Raw genomic sequence first — 18800 nt, 5'->3', positions numbered from 1 at the left:
ATTATTGAGATGTCTTTTACAATTCACTGTGTCCCTTTGGACTTTTTGGTTTCTAAAACCAATCCCAGGAAGAGCCTTGTTTATACTTTGACACCAGCTTGAATCACCTTCTGTCACTTACATACACCCCTCTGTGTCCTCCTCTGAACAAGTCCAGTCCCTTTGTGGCTTGTGGAGCTCACTTAAGAAGCTCAGCCAAGACTGGAATAAAAAGAAACGCTGGAATATTATGTCTTGCAGATGGAGGGAAAGGGTGTTGAGAAGGCTCTCAAACCAGGTGTCCCCTTAGCTCAAAGGGTAGAGCATCTGGTTCCATAGGGTCCAAGTCTCCTGCCACCTGATCATAGATTCCTCTTGGATCCTCATACTTGTCTTCAGGCCAGCGGACGTCGCAGGAGCCCTGACAAGCAAAGATGGAGTTAGAACCATAGACAGATTATTTGTGGCACATCATTGCAGCTCTGGGGGATACACTCTCAATATTCAAATTTCTGGGAAAAAATATTTTAGTGTCTAATTATGGGGGAAAATTCCAACATATACAACAAGGAGAGTGATAATAATGACCCCCCATGAGCACATCACCTAGCTTCAACAATATCAACATTTGGTCGATCTTGATTTATCTATATCTCTATCTTCTCATCCTCCACCCCCACTAACTGGATTTTTAAAGCATATCCAAGATATCCTATGATTTCCAGTCAGAGAAGTGATTTAAATGTCAGAAATATGAAAGTTTTAAAAGCTCACAGTATCAGCTATGGGAATGAATTGTTGAATGTGAATTATGATTCTATTAGTCTTATGAATTTCCAAAGCATTTCCTCACTAAAATAGAAGAAAAAAGACTATGTAGGGTGGTCCTTATTGGGGATGTGCTTTGCCTTGAATTTGGGAGAAAATGATTGTTTTAGCTCAGCAAACTTTAGAGCAGATTTGCCCATGGGGAAAATATGGCCTGCCACATGTTTTTTTGTACTGCCTGAGACCTAAGAATAGCTTTACATTTTTTAATTGCTGGGAAAGTATCAAAAGAAGGCTAAAAACTGTGACATGTAAAAATTATATGAAGTCCCAACTTCAGTGTCCCAAAGTAAAATTTCATTGGAACTTAGCCACACTCGTTTGTGTATGTATTGTCTACGGTTGTTTTTACATTACCGTGGCAGAGATGAGTAGTTTTGAGATAGACAGTATGTCTGGCAAAGCTCAAAATATTTACTAACTGGCCCTTTACAGAAAAAATGTGCAGGCTGCATCTGTGCTTAAGGGGCACATTGCTTCAGCACCATGGACAGCATTAAACACGTGGAGTTTTTTTCTTTTTTTTTTCCCCCCACCCTGGTGGAGAGAACAGTGCTCCCTCTGGAGCAATGTTACAGAGGGAACTCTTTGGCCCACAGTTGCCAGACCATTAGCCAAGGCCACAGAGAAAGTCAGGGGTTCTGCCCCATGTCCCTTACTGTGGGGCAGTAGGTGGGGATTAGTGGATGGTCAAGGTGCTTGCCTATTGTTTTTGCCTGCCCAGCCACCATCTTCACTTCCCTCTGGGCTCTCCATCCCTCTCCCACTCTCAGTCCAGTGGATTGAGTGGGGCTGACCCACTCCCTGATGCCGTGGGTGGGGCTGATACAGAACTATCAAATTGTCATATTCTATTCCCGACTCAGCAATGTGAGCCAAGCTAAACCAGTAAGTATCAGCACTGGAGCTTTGGAGCTATGGAAAAAAGAGACATTCTTTTTCTTTGAAGGTTTTTAATCTAATAGGATACAAACCTAGATTTGCTACGGATATCTTTAGGGAGGAAATTTTAGGTCCAGATGGGTGGGCCTGAAGACAATTCTATCCTTTGATTTTTCAAGTGAATGCACCAAAAAATTATTTCTCTATAGCTCTTTGCTTAACCAATATAGTGAAGATGACTAATTATCCAATGAAATGCAACCTTCCTTCTTCCACAGTAATAGAATTGTAGTAAGGCATATAGATGCCAAGTAGACTACATCTCTCGGCTTCCTTTGCAGTTAGGTGTGGCCAGGTCTCACTAGTGGAATGAGAGTAGAATGTACCATTTCTGGGCTTGGACCATAAATTGAAGTCGTGCCTCTACCATGCTCTCTTTTTCCCTTTCCCATCCGTTGCAACCCTCAGTGAACTGGCCCATCCATGCGGAATTGGTCAACTCACTAGAGTTGATGGAAAGAATTTGGGTTCTAGAAATAACCCCATGCAGCAGGGCCACTCACTTCTGATGGCTATGTGAGAAAGAAATAGATTGTCTAGTTTAGGCCACTGGGTAATTGCAGGCCTCTTTGTTACAGCAGACAGCTTACCCTAACCAATACAAGCAGTAGGAAGTGGGCTTCTGTCACTACTAGCCAGGAAAGACTTCTGCTGATACAAATCTCCTTACCATCTGTACTTCATTGTAGAGGGGTCCCCAGGCCCCAGATGGGGCATACAGTCTTTCCACCTCATCATACAAATGCCCAGGAAAGGCCATATCCTCCCATTCAAGACCTGTGAGACCTGGAGTTGGAGTGAAAGGCAGGGATGATCAGGGCACCAGGTCTGGATGTCAGGGTATTTATGAGAGGGAGGAGTTCAAAGGTGCTCATGACTCACCTCGAGGATAAGACACCTCCTCCAATGTGGGGGGCAGCTGGGGGCTGAAGTCCTTCATGGAGTGGTAATATGGCTCTACATCTGTTGTGCTAACCTGTCAACACCCCCCCCCCAAAAAAACAGATAAAGTCTTTTCCACCTTCTGTCTCCATCATTCCTGGAAAGGGCAATGATTAGCATGAAGGTAATGGTGGAATTTGAGTCACTGTCAGTTCCCTATCAGTGGGGTGTCAGGACCACCCCCACTCACTGTGGAGCTTCGAGTGTCCCGGTCTCCAGTCCACTGGCTCTCCTCATATTCATTCCTGACTCGGTCTTCCTCTGACCTTCCAGGATGGAGGCATGGAGGGCAATTGGGTGCTGACCCTCTGACAGCTGTCAGTCTCAAACCTCCTCCCCAGAGTCTCCTTACAGACAAATATCCCCACTTACCCTGCTTCTGTCTTCTCTGAGATGCCTGAGGGAAGTAGGAAAAATAGGAGTCAGAGACACTGCCCTCAGGCCCACCTGGCCCTGGGAGACCTTCGATATGCAGCAGCCCCAGGGCTCCCATCACCCTTAGGCCTCCATTCCATCAGGGGAAGGAGCTCTCCTCACCCTCAGCAAGACGCTTCAGTCTCCGGTGCCATAGGAATCCCCCAACACAGGAGGCATTAGAAAGCATCAGAAGACCCCCAACAGCAAACAGCACAGGCAGCAGGGGCAGCTCTGAGGGTCCTGTGGGGCAGAAGTTATCCCTTAGTGAGCCCAAAACAATTGGTAGACCTCAATTAGGGTTCTATATAAAAGCCTGTCCCTGACCAAGCAAAGCCCTCCTCTTAGGTCAGGGAAGCAAGTGAGGAGTTTCCATGTCCACTCATCCTTGCCACCCCAGAGCAAATGGCTCCTTTCTCAAACCAAGCCATTAACAGTGGGTCCTACCTTTGCCCAAGCCAAGGCCCATGTATGGACTCAAGCAGGAACTTCAGCTCCTTAGCTGGGCATTCAAGACCTTCTGTGATCTGGCCTCTTCCCAGATCTCCATCCTTGCTTGTCTATAGTTGATTGTCCAATTACAGTCACTGATATTGGACCCTCCAGCCACACAAACTAACAACTGGCAGTTTCTAGAATCACTGAGGCAAACCCTCACCACTAAGCCTTTAAGTAGTCAAGTGTCTGTATTTAAATGTCCTTTCTTCTCAAGCAAACTTCTATTCTCCCTTCAAACTCCATCACAAATGACTTCATCTTTGCACAAACTTCCTTCCCAGACAATATCAGAATCTTCTGCTATATCCCTGAGGACAAGACTAAGTACCTCTAAGTAGATATCTGCTTAGCATCCACTTCCCCATCTTCTGCTTCCTTCTGTTTCCTTTAAGGAAACAACCACTCCCCTGCTCTCAGTCTGGATGGCTCTGCAGGACTCCGTGGAAGACAGATGGCCCAGCCTGGCTGATAAGAGCACCCATCTCTCTTCCCACAGTGGTCAGTTCAGAGACTAGCATCTGACCCACAGTGGATTTTTTTTTATAGTATCCTTCCCACCAACATTTCACTTTTATTCATTAGTGTGTCATATTTTATTTTTCCCTTAACAGAGGCACTGGATATTGAACCCAGGACCTCATGCAGGCCAAGCACACGCTCTGTCACTGAGCTATACCCCCACCTGCATCTTCACAGTGGATTTTTGCCAAAACATTTAGGATACTCTTCTGCTAGCTGCTAAGAAGTAGAATGAAAGCTGAAGGTGTGGAAGGACTTCTTTTCCTTCTTAATGAAAGAACTTGAGAAGGAAATCATCAGAGATAAAGGCAAAGTCGAGACAGAGTGAGAAACATATCCTTGGTGAAATTTTTGAGCACCTGAATGCAGCCACACTTGGAGTTTTCAATTTCATGAGGCAAGCAATTCTTTTCATTGCGAACAACAACTGAATTTGCAACCTTGCAAACTTCTCAGGCTCTACAGGGGATTATTTGCAAAATGGTCATAATTCTCTCCCTGTTTCCACACTCTCGAGTATTCCCCTTCCACACTGACTCTGAGTTGAGCCATGTCATTTGCTTCAACCAATAAGACAACAGTAAATACGACAGCATCAGAAGCTTGAAAAGTGCCTATAAATTGGAACTTGTCCCCTCTTGCTGCTCTTGGGACTCCAGTGACCATCTCCACGTGAACAAGCGAAGCAGAGACATGTGGCCCATTGTCCTAACCAAGAGTCAGATTGTTAGACTTAAGAGGAGGGGGTCATCCAAACCAACCAGTCCCAGCAGAGCTGCTTGCTGACTGTAGCCCAGACCAGAACTGTTCAGTCACTCATAGAATCACAAGAAATAATGTTTGTTGCGCTAAGTGGCCATATTTGGGGTGGTTTGTTATGCAGCAAAAACCAACTGATGCAGGCTCTGCACAGGGCATGAAGTCTACTAATTCTTTAAGAATTAAACTGAACTGGGAAGAGAGAAAATTTATCACATCTAGGCAAAAGGAAGAGCTAAGGATATTGGTGAGGGCCTACAGGGCAGAGTTAAGGCTTAAAGGGCTATGGCCACACGACAGAGGAAATCGAATTAGAGACCAAAAATTTTTTCAGGGGAGACAGGGGTGTTCAGGGATTGAGGACTTGCCTGCAGGCTGCTCTGTGGGCAGCTGGTAGTCGGGTTCTCCAGAAGGTTGATCTAGACCTGGGAGGTGGATATAGAGATTGCAAATTAACACCAACAATCTGGGATAAGCCTTAAATATTTCTCAGTCTCCTGTGAAGATTTTCAATCCATTTTGAGACCCATGGGAACTAATTTATGACTTAAATACATTTCAGAGAGAATTGGAAATTGCTGATGATAATGGCAATACTATTCATAGCCATTCTAATGCTAATAATAATAATAGTAATAATAATAATAAAATAATAATAACAAGTGTTCTATGGTGTGGAAACTCCTTTTAACCTGAACTGTCAAGTTGCAGGATTAATCAAAAACGATGCTGGATTCTCAGGATGCATTAATAGAGGTATAAGTTCTAGAAAAAGGGAGGTGAGTGTAGTACTAGTTTATGCTTTAGTGCTTAAAGGGAAAATTGGAATGGGGGTGGGAAGAAAAAGGAGGGAATATTGTAGGGATGGAAAATTGTCCTTACTCCCATGAGGAAAAACGCTGCTCTGTCAGGAAGGGAAGGACAGAAAGAGGGAGATTTCATCGGGCAAAGTAAATGGAAGGTGAGCAGGAGGCATTTGTTTAAGCTAGCATTTACACAGCACATATTTCTTACAGGGTCCTGTTCTAAGCACTTTGGATATATTAATTTATTTAATCCTCACAACTGTCTAAGATAGACCTTACTTTCAGAAACCGAGATACAGAGATTGGAGTTACAGCTTATCTTTTAGAGACTGAGTCTCAGGATTATACTGAGGCTTAAGTAACTTGCCTAAGGCCTCACAACTAGGAATCTGCAGAGCTGAGTCAAAATGGTCTCAGTCATAGTCAAGGAATTTGGCCGTTTCATCAAAGTTGCTGACTTTATCAACATGAAGTTGTTTATAATATTTTCTAATTTCCCCTTTATGTCTGTAGGATCAGTAATAATGTTCCCCTTTTCAGTTCTGATATTGGTTAAGTTGTGTCTTCTCTCTTTTTTGCCTTGATTGGCTTTATAAATGTTATTGATCTTTCCAAAGAAACAGCTTTTAGTTTCACTAATTTTTCTTAATTTTTCTTTTTTCTAGTTCATCAATTTCTGCTCATTATCTCCTTCCTTCTGTCGACGACGAGTTTAATTTGGTCTTCTTTTGCTAGTTTTTAAGATGGAAACTTAGACAGTCAATTTGAGGACTTTAAAAAAAATCTAATATGAGCACTTAATACTATAAATTTCTTGCTAAGCACCACTTTAGATGCACCCCTACAGTTTTCATTTTCATTCAATTCAAACTCTCCTAATTTCCCTGTGTCATTAATCACATTCAGACAGTATAGTTTAGTGGCTAAAAACTAGTCTCTGGAGTTCATCTGCCTGAGTTTAAATCTCATCTGTTGCTCCTTCTACCTGTGTGAGCTTTGACAAATTGCTTAACCTCTCTGGGCCTCAATTTCTCCATCTACAAAAAGGGAATAATAGTATCTCCTTCACTATACCACCCTATAAGTCCTCTGAGGAATTCTGCAACCTGCCCAAGAATGTCCCTTCCCACCTGGGGTGGTGATAGAGATCTGGGAACCCTTGTCAGCTAATCCACTGTCCCCCAGGGCATTACTGGCCAGCAGCCAGACCCTGTATCGTGTAGAAGGCTGCAGCCCAGTCAATGTGAAGGTGGTGGCCTGGGGTGGCAGGACATCCATGTAGAGGAACCCTGGAGTCCCCAGGGCCTCATACCTGCACAAAAGGGAGGGAAGTCATTCAGGGAGGTGCCCCAGCCCTATTTGCTGCCACCCCTTCCTGCCATGACAAGGACCCACCTGATTCGGAAACTCTGTGGCAAGCCCCCATCAAAGCCAGGCTTCCACTCTAACCCCACTGAGTTTGGGGTCATGCTCATGACCTTCAATCCTGATGGTGGATCAGGGCGGCCTTTGAGATAAAGGATGGGGGATAGAGTCAGAGAATACCGAAGGATTCTGGAAAGATTCTTTCCAGATTTTTTCCTAAGCACATCTTTAAACATACAGTTGATTCTCATTATTCGTGGTGGTTACTCTCTGTAAAGTTGCTGTGAACACAATTAGCAAATACCAAAGCATTCCTTCTAGGGGAAGCGCAGGCTTAGATTTCTGCAAGCCTCTAGTCACAACATTTACATCAACCAGTTAATATGGGATCTGGTTTCATGCATGTTTCTGTTTAAAGATACCTTATTTAGTACATCTTGTTGATTCATTAGCGTTCAACTCAAGGCCAACAGTGCTATAACGCACGCCTGAACGAAGCTTATCCAACACAAGTATTTTCTCCAGACCCCACATCACAGCCTTCTTGAGCTTAGGAATGCTAGACAGCACCTTACCACTGTGCTTGGAGGCCATTTTACACAGCAAAATAACTAACAAAAAGCACAAAAGTGCAAAAAATGTGGCACTAAATAGACCACAAAAAGGACATTTATTTTCAATCTGAGAGCAGGAGCAGAAGGCAGAGTGTGGTCCTGCCCCACCTCAACTGAGAATGTACTCATTGGGTGACTTAAATTTTTCACCCACTCTGTTCAGTCCCCTGAAAGACCGAGAAAGGAGCATGAATATTGATTTGGGGGTTACAAATAAATTTTTAGCAAGTAGGCAAATTTGCAAATGCAGACTGATAAATAATGAGAATTGACTGTATAATATATATTTCTTGCAGTGGATTTTTTTGCCTACCTCACATCCATCCCCTCTCATTTCTTCTGGTTACAGAGCCCTGAATATCCTTTGTAAAACCACTCACCCACATTCTCAGGCCAGGTGATTCTGACGAAGTGACCCCACCCCTTTCAGGATGGACATGTGACCAGATCTGGCCAACCAGAGCATTGCCTTCCCCTCACCACTTGATTGGTTCAGGGATGGGCTGGGAGCCAAGTGGAGCCCATAAATCTTAATTCTAGTACTTTCATATCACTGTTAAGAAGAGAAAAAATTCTAAGAAAAAAAATTTTGTTTCCCCTGGAAAGTTTAACAGCAGCACTATGAGAAGTCTTAGAATAAAACCAACACAGAGAAAAACAGATCTGAGAAATGGAGAGCTCTTGATGACATCTGAACCTAGATCCAGCGACTCCTGAAATACTACTTTTCAGTTACTTGGGCCAATTGAAAAGTAGTTCTCCTTTTTTTCCTTTGTTGTGGATTTTCCTAAAACTCCAGTCTCCATTTGGGATTTTGAGGGCAGGCAAATCTCCATCTTCATTCATAAACACCTCTCAGGTTGCCATTCTGGGGCCAACCAGAGACTTGGGGAGACTCAGGGAAGCACCCTCCCAACACCCTCACAGCCCCCTCCCACCATACTGATGCTGACGAGTTGAATGTTGGTATGGTCTGAGCCGAGGGGGTTGGTGGCTGTGCACGTGAAGAGGGCATAATCCTGGGCTGCAGACACATTGGCAATGGTCAGAAGGCTGCTGTGGACACCACCCTGGTGGTATGTGTGCTCCGTGTACCTGGAGTGAAGGTGTGGCAGGGACTTAGGCAGGGTGATAGGGGCTGGGGGATCAATGTTAGGGCTGGAGTGCTACCTGACTGGGCTTGGACTCACCTTGGATCTTGGAGATCCAGAGGGACCCCGTTTTTGCTCCAAGTGAAGACGATATTGGGGACACCCCGGGCTCGACAGTGGAGGGTGGCAGAACTAGTGCTGTCTCCAGCTGCAGCCACCTTAGTTAGGGGAGCTGGATGCTCCACGTGGGGGGCAACTAGAGGGGTTGTAGGTCAACATCAGGTATATGGAAGGACATGATATATAGATTTAATGGCAGGTCTTGAAGTCAGGGCTTTGGATGTTACTTACATCTGACCACAAGACGGACCAGCCCTCGAGCTGGAGGTGCCACCCCATTGTCCACGATGCACTGGTAAGCACCAGCCTGGGTCAGCTTGGCATGGTGAATTCGAAGACGCCCAGTGGATCCCTTTGACATATTTTCCATGTCATCCAGGCTCTGATCCTCCGCCTCTTCTCCCTGGAGGCTCAAAACTCAGCAAATGGGCCCCCAGTCTGTCTCCAGCTCCATTATCCTGCAAACTGGGTCCTATCAGTAGCCTCATTCTCCCAGCCGTAATCATCCTCCCTAGCAAGGAAAAAAATTCCCCTTGTCATCCACCCATTCATCCATCCATCCATTTATCCAACATTTCATACATAGATCCGTCCATTCATCCACCAATCCAGCCAACCCCTCACCCATCCATTTCTCCAACCATTTATTCTTGGAAACACCTATCCACTCATCCGTCCATTTGACCACCCACCACTCATCAATTCATCCATTTATCTATCCATCCATCAACCTCTTCTTCCATCCATTCACCCATTTATTCATTCAACCATTTGTCTTCCTTCTATCTGTCCATCCACCTGTCCACCTCTCTGCCTATCTACCCAGTCTATTCACTCACATATGCACACACCAATGTATCTGTTCACCAATTCATCTAGCTACCTATTTATTCATCTCTCTGTCTTCCATTGACCTATGCATCCCTCCATCCACCCATTCATTCATTATCTTTCCACAAACGTTTTTTCACTGATGGTGTATCTATCCATCTATCTACTCTCTAACTGAATTCATTTATCTACTTATTTCTCTCATTCATTCATCCAGCTGCCCATCTATTGATCCATTTATCCATTCATTCACTTGTCCATTTGTCCACCTGTTCTTCTATTCACTCATTCACCCTGTTCATCCACCCATCTAACTATGTCTATCCATATATCCATCCACCTGCCCACCCACTCACCTGGTTATCTATTCACTCATCCATCCACCCACCCATCTGCCATTCAATAGTTAGTTCTTGGAGCATGCCCCCAAAATACATAATTAAACAGGGTCATATAGATGTGATCCCCTCTTCTCAAGGAACTCACAGTCAAGAAAGCACATCCCCCAGCCCCTACTTCCATTTGGCAAAGGTTGGATTCTTACCAGCCTCTCCCAGTTGAACATCTCCGGAAGGATGGGATTGGCATCAACCGTGCAGACTATGTCCACAGAACCCCCAATATTCACCTCAGTGGGGTCTTGGAGAGCTCGAATAGTGGGAGCATCTAAGGAAGACAGGAGCTTGAGGAAGGCATTTGGGCCCAGACAGGCCATGGTGGAAGAGGGTCCCAGATGGGAGAGGTGTCTTAGAGGTGCCCAGGAAAGTTACAAGTGTGATAAAGTCTGCCTTTGGAGTTAAGTTCTCAGGGTTAATGAGACTGTTCCCACCATCTACTGTGCCATTGTGGTGAGAAGAGTAGTTTTGGTAGACTTCTAGGATTGTGTGGAAGTGAGGCTTCCACAGTGGGTTTGGCTTCCTGATGGAAATGGGTGGGTAGAGCTTCTACATAGGGGCAGGTTTCCCAAAGTGGGTGTGGCACCATCACAGTGGGGGTCTCTGAGAGTAGAGGGCTTCCAGCACTGGTGAATATCCCTGGATGGATGGAGCTTCCACAAAAGAGGAGACTCCACAGTGGTCAAGATTTCCTGGGTGGGTGTGGTTTTCGTGATGGGAGGGGCTCCCAGAGCTCCCCAGTTTCCTAGGGTTAGGAGGGGTCTCACAGTGTACATCCAGCCTCACGAGAGCTTCAGCGGTGCCCTCCGAGTTCTGGCAGTGCAGCTGATAGAGGCCATCGTCAGCGCGGGTCACGTTCCATAGCTGCAGAGCTCCGCCAGATAGGATCCGATGCCGGGGGCCACCAGCTGGGGAAAGTCAAGGTGAGGGGTCTGCCAGACCCTCCCGTCCGAACATTCCGGAGAAGTCTCCATCCCCCCTCCTTGCACCTGGACTGAGGCGGTAGCCGCGGAAGGTCCAGTTGAAGGCTTCTGGGGCAGGGTTGGCAGACACGGACACAGGCAGCAGTGCCTCCCCCTTCTCCACCGCTGTCACCACAAGCACCTGCTCCCCCAGGAACTCTGGAGGGTCTGCAGAGGAGGCGCAGCCAGGATTCAAAATTGTTAAGGTTGGGATCCGGAGTGGATTTGAGATCAGATGCAGGTATAAGGGTTAAGTTCCGGGTCACGACTAGAGTTTAAGGTCGTAAACAAGGTAAAACTTTCAGAGCTGAGATGCAGGATTAGGTTCAGGATCGAGGTTAGGATCCAGTTTAGAAAAAAGTAGAGGCCAGAGTCAGATTTAAGGATGGGAAGAGGGTTCAGGATGGGGGTCATGGTCAGGGGTTAGGATAGAGGACAAAGGCAAGATGGGGGGTGGGCAGGATAGGAGTTGTTCAGGGTCTGGTGTCAAGATAAAGTTCAGGAAAGTTTCAAGGTTTAGGATGAAAGTCAAGGACAGTGTCAAGGTGAAAACCCACGTAAGTACGGGGTCAGGATGGAATCAAGGAGAATGCCAGGTACATACACAGCACGTTGAGGCGGTAGAAGGCGCTCACGGTTTCCTGCAGCTCGGTGCTGTGAGCGCGGCAGGTCACACGGTGGCCGTGGTCGCGGGGTGACATTCTCAGAAGGACGGTCCTGGCGGCGGCAGAGCCTTTGAATGGAGCACTCTGGGGCCGGGCAGCCACGCTTTCCAGCCTGAGGACCGGACAGGGCGGGGAGCGGGATCAGAGCCAGAGTCTGGGTACTAGGTATTGGGTACTGGGCAGGACAGCAGGTAGGGTGGGGATGGGATTCTGACTGCAAGGAAGCATGACCAGAACCAGCGAGGGACAGGGCCACTCGCAGTCTCACCTCTCCCCCTCTTTGTCCCACGACAAACTGACTGGAGGGTTGCTGCTAACGCTGACGCACGTCAAGTTTAAGGCATCTCCCGGGCGCAGAGTCGACGCGTTGGCCAGGATCGTCACATTAGTTGGGGGGACTTCAAGAACCGGTGGGAGAAGCGAGGCTCAGAGGTGAGGAGGAAGGCTGGCCTGCCTCCGCCTCCGCCTCCGCCTCGACCCAGGCCCCGCCCAGCCCCACGTGTCCGGGCCCTGGGGCGTCCACTGCCCGCTGATCCTCCCCCTCCGCCCACCCCGCCCACTCCCCGCGCCCCTTCCCGGCTCGGGCTCAGTTCCAGGCAGAGGCCAAGCCCTCCCTCCCGGCCCGGCGGTGGGCCCCTCACACTGCACCACAAGCTGCGTGGATGCGCTGAGCTGGCCGGCTTTGCACGTGAACTTGGCCCGGTTGTCCGATGGACCCGTGACCAGCACCAGCTCTCGGGAGAAGGTGCTCCCGGACTTCTCCAGGCTTCCCAGCTGCACCCGCCGTGGCTCCTGAGGCGACCGCGGTTCGGTCACGGTGCGCGAGTCCTGAGGGTCGAGACTGACTTGGGGGACCGCGGGTAACTGCCATTCCCCGCTGAGACCCTCCATTGGGTTGGCTGCAGCCAGCCCAGATAAAGCCTTTGTGTGTTGAAGAAATGGCGTTCCCTTCCACTGGCACGGGCTAGGGTAAAGGAGGGGGACTGGAATTGAGCACACCCCACCGAGAATCTCTCCCACCTACTGAGCCCCTTGAGCCCTGAGATTTTGCTGTCTGATCCTGCCTCCAATCCCACGTCCCACTGTCCTGCCACCTCTACTCTCTGGAGACTTGCAATTTTTGGTGCCCTCTGCAGACCCTCAGCCCCACTCCTCAAAATCCATTCCAGCTATATCTACGGAACACCCTAGGCCAGGAAACTCCCTTGGAATTCCCAAACCTTTCCCAGAATTCCTTTATTATTTTTTTTCCTACCCTTAGTTCTTTTTCTTTAGAATCTCCACTTCCCTCAAATATTTCCTTTGATCTTTCCCTTAATTTCATTCTCTGGCCGCAGATTTCTGAATCTTTCCCCAATATTTTCTTATTATCCTAATCTTTTATTAGAATCTTTTGCTTTGCCCCAATTTTGGGCATTTCCGCAGAATTCCATCCAATTAAATGGAATTCAACTTCACTCCTATACTTCTTAGTCTTTCCCCCAGAATTTCCACTGGATTCCTAATTTCCCAAGATTTTCCCAGAATTCTGTCAGACTTTCTTTCAGTTTTAATGGAATTTCATTGTCTTACCCCCAAATCCCAAGAATTCAATTTCATATTAATGGATTTTCAAGTGTTCTGTGGAATTACTAGTCTTTCTCCCCAAATTTCTAGCCTTTGCCCACCATTGTCTTTGTTTCTGGAATTCTTGGTCTTTCTCTAAAATTTCTGCCATTTCAGTTAAATTTCAAGATTTCACCAGAATTTCCTTTAGTTTTAATTAAATTAATTGCCTTTTCTCTAGAACCCCCAATCCTGATCCAGAATTCCTTCTTTTACTCTAGAATTCTCACATTTTCCCCTAGAATTTCATCTATTTTCCTAAGATTGCATTTGATTTTCATGGCATTTGTGTCTTTTTCAATTCCCTGCCAAAACTCAAAATCTCCAGTATTTTTAAAGAAATATAAGTTTTCCAAGATTTCCCAAGATTCTGGAGGGCAGAAAGGGCTTCACTGTTCCCCCATATTCCTGGCCACTCACAACCCTTGTGTGGCACCAACCTTGTACCAGATGAGGGAAGGGTCTGGGTTCCCTCCAACAGCCAAACACACTAGCCTCACCCGGGTCCCAGCCCGGAGATGCTGCCCCTCTGGGGGGCCCTCGATCCACAGCTTCTGGGCAGGATCTGTGGGGAAAGCCAGGAAGAGTGGCTTTTCTGTCTGGGATAGAGGGTGAGGATAAGGGTGTCCAAGGCATGGGGCACCCCCAGGTGTGGGTGGAGTCTCACATTTCACATTCAGGGTGAGAGACTTCTTGAAGGTCTCCTTGGTAAAGGCCTCACTAAAGGCCTCACACGTGAGAGTCAGACCATTGTCCTCCCGTCGCGCCAGGAACGTCAGGTTTGACATGGAGATGTGGCCACCATACAGGCCCTGGCAGGGAGCAAGCTTCAGACTTGGAGACTAGGGCATCCCCATCAGTGGTACCAGCGACCTGGGTCCACCCCAGATGCCAGCAGGACACATGAAGAATCTCTACTGTCTCCTCTGTGAGACCCAGGAGGCCTGAGCCCCAGTCCACACTCCCCAGGAACCAAGGCATCCAAACTGCCAGCCCCCCAATCCCAGATCCAGGAATTGTACTCTCAGCTCCCTCCTCCCTCAGACCCAGGAGCCTGGCCCCCGCCTCACATCCATGACTGTCTCCTCTGTGGGGAGCAGCTGCCGCCAGCCTAGCCACCATCGCAGCAGGACCCGTGGGCGGCTGGACTTGGTGATGCAAGAGAGGGTCACATTCTTGTTCTCAGACTGGGATGCAGATCCCAGGATTGTAACGGCACTGGGAGGGACTGCAGGGATGATGAACAGAGGAGAGACACTAAGCTGGGCTGGATGGCTCACAGATCAGCCCAGACAGACAGGAGACTGGGGACAGATGATGAGGTCTTTGGCATCAGACAGGCATGATTTGGGGGCAAGAACAGATGGTTCTCTGGGGCACAGACTAACAGATGGGCAGCTGGCACCAGGACTCACAGGTGACCTGCAGTGTGACCCCGCGTTCCTGGATCCCTGTAGATACGCTGTTGTGGGCCTCACAGCTGAGCCTCGCCCCATGGTCTTCCGGCCGCACAATCATGACTAACAAGCTGCGGGCCACCGCCTGAGCATGCTCTGTGCCCCATGCTGTGGACACGGGCTGGCCATTCTGGAGATAAGGACAGGCCTGGGCCAGCTCAGGGCCAGCTCCCGGTCCCCGCCCTCCCCCCCCACCTCCATTCCTGCCTCTGCCCTCACCTTCAGCCACTGCAGTGTGGCTGGTGGATTCCCTCCTCGGGCTGTGCACAGCAGCTCCAAGCTCTGCCCTGCCCGCACGTGCCCCTCATCCAGGCCTGGCCACTCAATCACAGGGGGTCCTGGGGGGACTGGGGAGCAGCAGTCACTCAGGGGGCCTGGGGAACCCATCCATTCTTTCCAGACCCCACAACCTGCCTCTGAACCCTCTTGTTTCCCCCTTGAGATCCTGAGACTTCCATAATCCCCAGGCTCCCCAGGACCCCCAATTCCTGTTCCCCATCCCCAGTGCCAACAGCTGACTCAGTTCCCCACTTACACAGAATATTCATGGTGACTGAAACCTTGATAGGGGTTTCCAAAGCTGGGCTGGATGCCTCACAGACCAGTAACTGCCCATTATCCGAGCTCTGAGGTGTAACCCTGGAGTGGGAAGTTGGGGTTCTGAAGTCAGAGTCATCCTATGAAATTTGGGGAGTCAGGATGAAGAGGTGGGGATCCCAGGTCCCCACATCTGGTCTAAGTCTCTCTGCTGATTTCCTTTAGAATCTAGCATTCCATGGAAGAGATCTGGGGGGTCAGCTGTGAGAACTGAGGTCCCACAGGCCCATCCCTGGCCAAAATATTTCTACTTGGTACTCTGGAACTGTTGTTCCCATGAAGAAGCTTTAGAGCGTCGAGGTGAAGAATTGGGTCCCAGGTGTTCATACCTGACCCAAGATGCCATGCTTGCATCCCTGGAATATGGGGTTTTCATGGAAAAATTTGGGAGTCAGACTGAGGGGAGGGCATCCTGAATTCCATACCTGGCTGTAGCCTCTGTGGTGAAGAGTTTCTCCCGGGACCCCTCATTCACGTTAGCAGAGATGTCAGAAATGGTTTTTCCACCTTGGGGAAACAAGAGGGCTGGGGCGGGTGCCAAGATTCCCTCCAGGTAGATCCTGGGGAGTGTGGCCTGGAAGTCCTCAGGGGGCCCCCTCTCTCCTGGTCCCAGAGGAAAAGCACTAGCTCCGTTCCCTCCACACATTCAGGCCTCCCTGAATCTTGGAGTCCCAGGGCTGGGTCCTAGCATCTCCCCTCCCCTCCCACCCCCTCCTTGCCAGGTTGGATCGCCCACTCCCATCACCTTGGCTTCTTGTTTCTGCACCAAAAAGGACATTCGTATCTCCATCTAAGAGCCTCAGCCTCTTCCCTGAGTCCCAGTCCAGCAGTTCCATGAACTCCTTGGTGATTTTCCCTGGATGTCCCCTCCCACCCACCAGGTCCCACACTGGCCTCAGCATCTCCCCCAAGTCTGCTCCTGCATCCCTATCTCAGGAATGCCATTTTTTCTGGGGCCCGTAGGAGGGACCGGGGCAGAGACACACTCCCTCCCCATCAGTTCACCCACACTCACTCTGGAGGAAGGCGATGTCAGGTGCTGGCTTTGCATCCCCAGACACACAGCTGACAGTGTACTCCTGCCCAGCTACCCACGTGACCATGCTCCCTGCCTCAGGGGTCAGCTGAAGCACCTTGGGGGGCACTGGTGAGAAAGGATCTGGGGTAAGCTGGAACCAGCAAGGAGGATATGAGGATTTGGGCTTGGAGTCTCATGGCTCCTGAAATGAGTTCTGCACCCTGGGTCTGAGGAAGGAGGAGCTGAGGGCTCAGGCTCCTGGGCCCTGGAGAAAGTGAGGGTGGAAGTGTAGACTCATGGGTCCTGGGGCTCTCTCACCCATACCCAGGACGGAGAGGATCACTCTGGGCGACACAAGCTCAGGGCCTGTCTCTGAGCGGCCGACCTGGCACTCATACTCTGCGTCGTCGCTGAGGTCACACTCTTCAATGTGCAGGTGGAATTCACCTGCAGGTAGGACCCAAGGTCAAGGCCACAGTCGGTCTCTGCCGGTGGTTCCAGATCTCAGGCTCTGGTCCCTTACCTCTAGTGGGGTCCCCTTCCAGGCGGTACCGCGGGAAGCCAGGGATCCTAGGATCAAGGCCGAGCAGCAGCCCATCTTTGGCCCATTGCACCGCGCTGCCAGGGGAGCTGACCCCACACCGCAGCTCAGCCGCGGCCCCCTCCACCACCGTCAAGTTTTCAGGCAGAGCCCAGAAGCCTCGGGGGGCCGAGGCTGGGATCGGCACCTGGGCCAGGCCTGGGGACGCAAAGGTGTCAGGAGGAGAGGGCAGAGGGTCTGTCTGGAGAATGTGGGTGGGAATTTGGGCCATTTGGCTCAGGTCACGGGCCATGAACCCACTCACCTGTCATCAGCAGCTCCATGAGGAGAAGGGGAGCCATTATGGGGATCCTCGGGGCCATCCCAGGTCCTCTGCCTGTGGCTCCCGCAGAGCCCACCTCCTGCCTCCTGTTTCTGCCTCTGCCTCTCTCTGGGTCCCTCTCTCTAGGTCTCATCTCTTTGTCTCTCTTTTTCTATTTTCTCCTTTTTCTCTGTTTGTCTCTCTTCCCAGGAGTCAGTCTCCCCGGCCCCACGCCCTCTCCTTCTGTCTCTCTCTCTCTCTCTCTCTCCCTACCCTAAGTCCCCTGCATGCTCCCTCCTGGATTCTCTCTCTTCCTCCCCCTGTCTAAGGTGCTCTCTTTCTCTTTCTCTCTGAGTCTCTATGTCCCTCCTAGTCAGTCTCTATTTTTCTTTCTTCTCTCATGCCACCTCCACCCCTGGTCTCCTCTCACTACTCACAGCCCCTCAGAGAGGACACAATGTTCAGAGTTCAGCAGGTTCCATGAGCCCCAGAGAGCAATGATGCGGTCAGTGGCAGAGTTGTTGTCAGACCCAGTGGAATCTCATGCTCACACTGCTACCTCCCCCAGGCACACTCCCAAGTCTCCAGCTTCAGGCCTATACACAACAGGCTCCTCCCAGCACAGCTGGAGCTAGAAATCCCCTGTCAGCACATGCCAGGCACATTCTTGGGTGCCTCCCCTGCCCCCATGACCTCCAGGGCCTGGCTTGGGCCAGGGGTGAGGGGGAGCTGGTCAGACCCAAGTGGTCCCAGCTCAGCATGGGGAGCAGAGAGCTGGGCCTGGCATGGGGGTAGGACTGCCCCACTCTTCCTGCCCTGGTACGTGACCTTCAAGTCCCTTCCTTCCCTGAGTGGACATCTCACTCTCTGATGTCAGGGAGCTCTGCCGGAGACTGGGCAGAAGTGTATGTGAGAGGTTGGGAGAGTGCAGGTATCTGTGTGCACGTGTGTATGTAAAGGGAACATGAGTGCATGAGCGTTCATGTGAGCCCGGGGAAGGTGAGAGTGAATTGTGATCTGTGGAAGCGTGTACAGAGTGTATGAGTGGATAAGTGTCTAAAGAGTAAATGTGCAGGGCAGTCAGAAGGGATGGGAGTGAAAGGCAGGATTAAGGCCATCAGCGCTGAGCTCAGGTGGGAATCCTTTGGCTAGAGCCATGAGTTCTTGTTCACGTAGCTTCCCTCTGTCTCTCCCAGCCTCTTCTTTCCTTCTGAGTATCTCTGTCTCTTCCTCTCTCCCTCAACCCACCTCAATTTATCTTCCTATCTCTCACCATCGCTTTGAGACTTTCCTGCTCTGTCTCAGTGTCTCCCGCCACGCCATACTCGGCAGTTACATCTCAGTCACCTTTAACTCTGTCACTGTCTAGGCCTCTGTGTGTCTCTGTTTTTCTCTTTCTGTCTCTTTTCTCATCTCTGTCTCTCCCACTCCATACTCTGTCTCAATAAATATTTGTTCTCGGTCAGCCTTTGACTATGCCTCTTCCTTTTATTTGTTTCTCCATCTCTGAGTCCTTCTGATTGTCACATCTTTGAATTTTATAACCATATG

The 18800-nt window shown here is 49.4% G+C and overlaps 1 protein-coding gene across 1 annotated transcript; it reads right to left on the bottom strand.

Moving 5' to 3' along the window:
- Nucleotides 1–268: 268 nt before the first annotated feature.
- Nucleotides 269–17289, bottom strand: NPHS1 (NPHS1 adhesion molecule, nephrin). The gene is made up of 29 exons (XM_006217092.4): nucleotides 17253–17289; nucleotides 16931–17146; nucleotides 16732–16854; nucleotides 16405–16533; nucleotides 15815–15896; nucleotides 15328–15431; nucleotides 15012–15139; nucleotides 14751–14922; nucleotides 14406–14563; nucleotides 14003–14147; nucleotides 13776–13900; nucleotides 12372–12558; nucleotides 11999–12128; nucleotides 11670–11842; nucleotides 11093–11233; nucleotides 10871–11011; nucleotides 10253–10374; nucleotides 9109–9280; nucleotides 8857–9013; nucleotides 8610–8761; nucleotides 7083–7194; nucleotides 6818–6999; nucleotides 5250–5306; nucleotides 3229–3348; nucleotides 3064–3088; nucleotides 2882–2957; nucleotides 2632–2725; nucleotides 2420–2535; nucleotides 269–400 (listed from the first exon to the last, which is right to left on the bottom strand). Exons 1-29 carry the CDS (start codon nucleotides 17287–17289, stop codon nucleotides 269–271), a joined length of 3708 nt encoding a protein of 1235 aa, XP_006217154.4.
- Nucleotides 17290–18800: the final 1511 nt, after the last annotated feature.

The sequence above is a fragment of the Vicugna pacos genome, chromosome 9 (genome assembly GCF_048564905.1).
Source record: "Vicugna pacos chromosome 9, VicPac4, whole genome shotgun sequence".
In the NCBI taxonomy this organism is placed as follows: Eukaryota; Metazoa; Chordata; class Mammalia; order Artiodactyla; family Camelidae; genus Vicugna; species Vicugna pacos.
This window is presented reverse-complemented; position numbering and strand designations above follow the sequence as displayed.